This window comes from Rosa rugosa, chromosome 5 (assembly GCF_958449725.1).
Source record: "Rosa rugosa chromosome 5, drRosRugo1.1, whole genome shotgun sequence".
Classification (NCBI taxonomy): Eukaryota; Viridiplantae; Streptophyta; class Magnoliopsida; order Rosales; family Rosaceae; genus Rosa; species Rosa rugosa.
Genome location: NC_084824.1, coordinates 50,699,811 through 50,706,693, shown reverse-complemented (window position 1 = coordinate 50,706,693; position 6,883 = coordinate 50,699,811). Strand labels below are relative to the sequence as shown.

The 6,883-nt window shown below is 40.9% G+C and overlaps 1 protein-coding gene and 1 long non-coding RNA gene across 2 annotated transcripts; one reads left to right on the top strand and one right to left on the bottom strand.

Annotated features, from left to right (window-relative positions):
- On the top strand, window positions 1–6,429 carry LOC133708002 (1-aminocyclopropane-1-carboxylate oxidase homolog 1-like). Its single transcript, XM_062133455.1, has 6 exons — window positions 1–614; window positions 1,239–1,560; window positions 2,092–2,336; window position 2,882; window positions 4,727–5,076; window positions 5,550–6,429. The coding sequence occupies exons 1-6, from the start codon at window positions 94–96 to the stop codon at window positions 6,118–6,120; spliced, it is 2,010 nt and encodes a 669-aa protein (XP_061989439.1). The 5' UTR covers window positions 1–93; the 3' UTR covers window positions 6,121–6,429.
- Window positions 2,933–4,550, bottom strand: LOC133708003 (uncharacterized). Its single transcript, XR_009845492.1, has 2 exons — window positions 3,612–4,550; window positions 2,933–3,483 (listed from the first exon to the last, which is right to left on the bottom strand). It is a non-coding gene; the product is annotated as an uncharacterized LOC133708003 (long non-coding RNA).
- Window positions 6,430–6,883: the final 454 nt, after the last annotated feature.

Sequence of the window (6,883 nt, the reverse complement as noted above, 5' to 3'; positions counted from 1 at the left end):
GCTAGCTAGCAATGAAAGACGTGGATGTAAAGCGTCTATCCTAGTCAAAGCTCACCAGATTACGATTCCAAAACACAAGCTGCAAACAACAAAATGGTCTCCGACAATTCAAGCAACCAAAACCGTCTCCAACAGCTCAAGGCCTTTGACGAATCCAAAGCTGGTGTCAAAGGGATCGTTGATGCGGGCATCACCAAAATCCCACCAATTTTTGTCCGGCCTCCGGCAGATTACGCCGGCGATGATCAAGTTTCCGGCGAGACAACCAAAACCCATTTCAGTATTCCGGTGGTGGACCTCGCTGACACTGCCAGCAGGCGACCGGAGGTGATCGACGGAGTGCGGCGGGCGGCGGAGAGCGTAGGGTTCTTCCAGGTGGTGAACCATGGGATACCCAAGAGAGTGTTGGAGGAGATGTTGGAGGCGGCGCGTGGGTTCCACGAGCTGCCGAGGGAAGCGAAGGCTGAGTACTATAGTAGGGAGCTGATGAGGAAAGTCAAGTTTGGGAGCAACTTTGATTTGTATCAGTCGAGATTTGCTAATTGGAGGGACAGCTTGTTTTGTGTCATGGGTCCTGACCCTCTTGATCCTCAAGAGTTGCCTCTGGTTTGCAGGTTTGATCCATCATAATCTTCTCAATTTTTTTTACTTATAGTGTTCAACTTTGGGTTAAAATTATTTTACATCCCTGTGTTTACACTTTAGTCACTTGAGAAGTTTGGTGATTCCCACATTATAGTTTGCACATTTGGTCATGGTCTTTCTAAGTTTTAGTCTAGTGGTCTGTAATCTTGGTTACTTTTGTCAAGCTTCGTAAAATTGGGGTCTAATCTCGCATGTAAGCCTATGATGATGTTGGCATATCCTGCTAACCTGATGGTAAGTCATATGAACTCTCACATTGTGTTGTATTTGGTTTATTCATAAACACCGACCAAAAAAATCGATGTAAAAGGTAGACTCAATTTGCCTATAATGGTGTGAGGTGGTCTAGAATGTGTCTCCTCTTGCATTGCTGAACTTGTCACTAATCTGTAGAGCATGTTTATATAGACACAGGTAGACATGGTTTGAAAAGAGTCTCTAACTTGTAGAAACATTGTGTTGATTATATTGTTATAGATGGGGGTCAGTGATTTGTGAGAAGTTCAAATTTGGTTCTAGACTTCTAGTGAAATGGAGGAAAACATGACTCACCCCAGTTGGTATAATTGAAGTGTGATTTATCTAATTTGCAGAGACATTACCATGGAGTATTCAGATCAAGTTCACAAACTAGGTGTGACGTTGTTTGAGTTGCTATCTGAGGCACTTGGGCTCAAACCGGACCACCTTTTAGAATTGGATTGTGCAAAGGGGCATCTTATTCTTAGTCACTACTATCCACCATGCCCTGAGCCTGAACTGACTTTGGGCACAACCAAACACTCTGATCCGGATTTTCTCACCATTCTACTTCAAGACCATATTGGTGGCCTCCAAGTTCTGTGTCAAAACCAATGGATTGATGTTCCTCCTGTTCCTGGAGCTTTAGTGGTCAACATTGGAGATCTATTGCAGGCAAGCCCTCTCTATATTAGTATTTAATGGCAGCAAAATTTTAGACCAAAAAAAAAAAAAAAGACAGCAAAATTTGGTATTGTACAGACATTTTGCCATACATTTCTACATTTTGAACCATTACTGTTAAAGTTGCCGTCGTTTATAATTCATTCGAGTGTCATTACTCATTGCATGTTTCTGCTAAACCTCCAAACAGAAGTAGACTAGGATTTCTAGTGGTGCCTTGGGACAATAATCACATGACAATCATCTGATCCTTTAATGAATGAGCCTTGTCCCATGTACAAGGAACTCAATTCCAGTGAATTGAACTGAACTGAGGTCTCTGTGATATATGCATTTTTGTGCATAGATTCGAAGGAGGATCACTCTAGGACATCATAACTTGGGTGTCGTTTTTACTTATATAAGAAGCTGATATAACAGAATGTGAAAGGCACAAATATGTGAAAACTGAAAACAGATAGTTATGTACTTCTGTTGTTACTAGAACGCATTGAGAGACTGTTCTGTTGTATTTTCTTGCAGCTTATATCCAATGACAGATTCAAAAGCGTAGAGCATCAAGTGCTTGCCAACCTCGAAGGACCAAGAGTATCTATTGCTTGCTTTTTCACCTTGCATCTTTATCCATCAACAAGGTTGTACGGCCCCATAAACGAATTGCTGTCAGAAAATCATCCCCCTGTATACAGAGAAACCTCACTTCAAGATTTCATTGCTTACTATGATGGAAAAGGGCTTGATGGGAACTCTGCACTAACACATTTCAAGTGCCAAAGGTAACAATGAAGAATAGTACATTGTGGCTCTTGGCATATGTTTGTATGGCTTGTACTGTAACAACTAAATAACCCAAACTAGATGAAGATGTTATAGGTTTTACATATAAAGATACTAGCTTACCCTTCCCATCTGTTCTGTTCTTGAAGTTTATACTTGAATTAAAATGCTGATACATCTCTCAAGAATTATTGTGATGTCATCATAACCATCACAAATTTTTTTGAAATTCGATTTTTGATGCTATCAAAAGCTATTACTCATTTCATCTTGAAGAAAAACATGGTGAAAAAGATAGATAGCTGCACTGTGTGTAAATTAAGAGGGGCAAAGTCCCAGGGGTGCTTCTGGGCTACGCCAGGCGTACGCTACACGGAAGTGGGGCTGTCTTGCTGGCGTCTTCCTCTCCACACAATGTGGATGAGCAGGGCACAGTAGTAATTGCACACTTCACTGCCGTTATCAGTTCAAAACCAAACCGTTACAGTAAAAGAAGAAGGGCTTTCATGAAAAATCCCACATGCCGAACTTGAAGGGTAATTCATTCATTTATGGTGAGAAAGTTTTGATTCAATGATAACGCCAATAAGGGTCAATCTAACCTTGTTCATTGTAGAATTTTCGCTTGTTGTTCATCCCTATTCATAAGAACTGGTAAAGAACATAGAAGTCCTTGCTTTTACACAACTGAAGGGAAAAAGTTTCAGACACCAACTAGTGATTCTGTCGCATTGCTAACTAGGGCTGAGGTGAACAAAGGTTGCTCTGTGGATTTACATATGAATTCTAGATTTACCTCGCAGGACCCATGGAGCCAAATGTTTATATCTCATGTGCCCACCACTCTTCTTCTTCTCTTAAACTCTCTTTGCTTAAACCTGTATCTTGTCAGTTCTGGATTCATGTCAGAGCTTGGCCCAGATCACCCAAATGCATACCGAATTGATCACTTGGGGTCTTCAATCGGAGCAAGAAAGCTACTCAAGATCTATTCGATTTTGGCGAGATTAATTATACGATTCTCAAATTCTGCTGCTATGCATGTCAAATTGTCAACTTCAGTGGCGGGCCAAAGAGGCAAAGACAGATTTGCTTCTCATAAACAGATAAACTACTACTGTCTCAAGTATGAACTCCCTAGTTCAACAACACAAAAAGGAAAAACCTCAAAATCCGTGACTACCAAATCGAACCGAGATTGGAGAAAACCCCTAAAATTTACGACATTACAAACTCGCCCAGATTGAGATTGGAAGGAAGAGTACCTGCGATGAACTTCAATGGCGAAATTGAGCGGCGCACCGGGAAGACCCAGACATGAATCATATGAATGAAGTGCAGACTGCGGTTTTCAGATTCTCCAGCTATGCATGTAAAGAAGTCTTGAGTTGGGTGTCCAGATTTTGAAACCGTGTCGAGGAGACGAAGCGATTGGGAGCCATGCGCCACCGCTTAGTGGTCGTACGGAAGAGTCCCGACTGGGTTACAGAGGCTATAGAGATGGATCTGCTTCCGACATCATTATTTCCACTCAAAGCTCTTTACTGTTATTGGTTTTGCATCCTCTCTTTGAAATTCAAAGGGGTCGTGTCGTTGTCTTTCTGCCCTTCCTCTTCAATTTTGGTGCGGATCGGGAATTTTAGATTGGTATCTCAATGCCTTCGACAGTTCGACAGTCGACACTTCGACTAGCGGTGATCTAAAATTCGAACTGTCCATTCTGCCCTCCAATTACCGTTGCAGTAGAAGATTTTTAACCCTTACCACGTATTCTTTCTAACGTGAATTTGAAAGGACTGTTATGCCCTTCTGTTGAGGCCCATCAAAGGCGTACTGTACGCCCGGCGTAGCCCAGAATTCTCCAAGTCCCACTGATAGAAGTTTTGACAAATTCCCTGTAAATACAAGAACTCTTCTTTCTAGGACCCTGCTGATCTCAGCTTTTTATGTATTTTACGATTCAGCCAATCTCGTTCACATGTTTTGACTTTTGAATTTAGCTAAATTGGTGCTGATTGGTCAGCCCGTACGTACCACATGTTCCTTGCGTCTGCCGTACGCAAGACTTTCTCTTAAAACAATTGGTGGCTTAATTAATGTTAGCCACCTCATAGCAAGTAACTACCACCTGAATCTGCATACAATTATCCTTGCCTTTTAGTGCTTGAGCTAGCAAACACCTTCAATCCTTGTACTGATTACTGAACTCATGGAAGTCTCAGGTGAAACTCAATCTGCTGAATACAACCGAGCTCAAGAGGTAAAGAGTTTCGATGATACAAAGGCTGGAGTCAAAGGCCTTGTAGATGCAGGCATAGGCAAAGTCCCAAAGATATTCATAGCACCATCTAATGATCATGCTGATTTTCCAACATGTCAGCAACCAAATTTGCAAATTCCTGTCATAAATCTCGGTGGCCTCTACGGTGATCGCCACAAGGAGATTGTTAATGAAGTTCGGATTGCATCCGAGACATGGGGTTTCTTCCAAGTGGTCAATCATGGAGTTCCATTGAATGTGCTTGAAGATATGATCCAAGGCGTAAGGAGGTTTAATGAGCAAGATCTTGAGGTGAAGAAAGAGTTCTATAGTCGTGATCGAAAGAGAACTGTGAGATTCAATAGCAATTACGATCTCTACCAGTCAAAAGCAGCTAATTGGAGGGACACTTTGGCTTTTACCAAGCCCGCAGTTGATCATGAACCCCAAGAACTCCCTCAAGTTTGTAGGTACTTTCTTAGTAACACTGTCAATTTTATTAGTTGTTTGTGTTGAGTGAAACATTTTTGTTACTTATTGTGGATCTTTAAACTGTCATGACCTCATGCTGTATGCTCGTGATGTTATGTATCTGAACATTTAGGGACGTTTCATCGTAATATATTTGAAAACCATATCGTTTTTTAAAATGACCGATCGATTTAGCTAAATTGCTATGAGACTCTTATGTCAGATAGATCCATATAATACTCTTATCTGGTCTTAGAAGGATGTGATTACAGGTAAATGTAGTCCGGCCATATTACGCACACTGGATGATTTTCTAGATGGACTCGTGTGAATGTGCCATACCAGATTAACAGTCGGACAACATTACACGTCATAAAGAGTTTAATAAATGTTGTGCAAATCCTTTGAGTCACTTAACCGAAAAGTCTAGCTACAACAACTTTTTACATATTTGTTCATTCAAAAAATGCAGAGAAGTAGCACTTGAGTACACAAACCATGTCAAAGAGTTGGCAGATCAACTCTTTGGATTGTTATCAGAGGCTCTGGAACTCAAACCGGATTACCTAACAAGGGAAATGGAGTGTGCTAAGTTTTATGCCTGTGTCTGCCACTACTATCCAGCATGCCCTGAACCAGAGCTAACTTTGGGAACTAGCAAGCATTCAGATCCAGCGTTCCTCACAATTCTTCTTCAAGACAAAATCGGTGGCCTTCAAGTCCTTCATGACAATCAGTGGGTTAACGTTGACCCCATTTCAGGAGGCTTAGTAATAAACATAGGGGACTTTCTCCAGGCCATATCAAATGACAGGCTCAAGAGTGTTCAACATAGAGTGCTCACCAACCGTGTTGGTCCACGGGTTTCCGTAGCTTATTTTTTTAAAGGAGAGACTGCTGCCAAGTCTTATGGTCCGATCAAAGAGCTTATATCAGATGAAAACCCTCCTCTCTACAAGGATTTCTCCATAGATGAGTATCATGGCAAGTTCTTTTCTCAAGGGCTTGATGAGAAGTCTGGACTTGACCAGTTCAAGCTATGAAGCTAGCTACTTCCACTGGCTCAAATTTTCAATTTGAAATATGTGTCGCTGAATGAAGTTCCATTCTGGTACAATAAAGTTCTAAAGCTAACAACTTAAAATAGAACTTGTGGCTCTTAGCTTATGTTCTGTCAATCTCTCAGTTTGGCTTGTATTGTAAGAATGTGAGGGGTACCAACATGTCTTTTGAACTTTGTATTACGAGTTACAAGAGAAACTCACTTGTTATGATCTAAAGATGCAAAGCTTTCCGAGCTGGCTTGAAGTTCGTACTTGGAATGAAACATCTATCCCAGACTTAATATGATGTCCTAATAACCATCACAACTGTGAAAATCAGACTTTTGATACAGTAAGAATAGTTTTCCATGTTCCAAGTAGAATACATGCATGGTTAAAGAAATAGGTAGTTGCAGCCTATGTGTATATTTGAAGAGTGACCACAATCGGTTTCCAATAACAGACATTTTTACCAAATATTTTGTATGCATGTCTTGTCTTAGCTGTGTCTTAGCGAGAGATTATTACATGCCAGATTAGATTTGGCAAAGTGAATTGATCCTTTAAATGATATGAAACCAAGTCTCTATGGCTTATGAGTCATAATCAATATTATGAGAAATCTTAACTCTGTAATTTGGTTCTATATTAAGTTTTAGCCAATTTGAACGTTGTGTTTTTCTCAAGTGATCGAATTGCCTTTAGGTCCTTTTGATCCGACGTCTGTGGCTACTGACCAAGAAGGGTCGTAGCCACCCGCAAT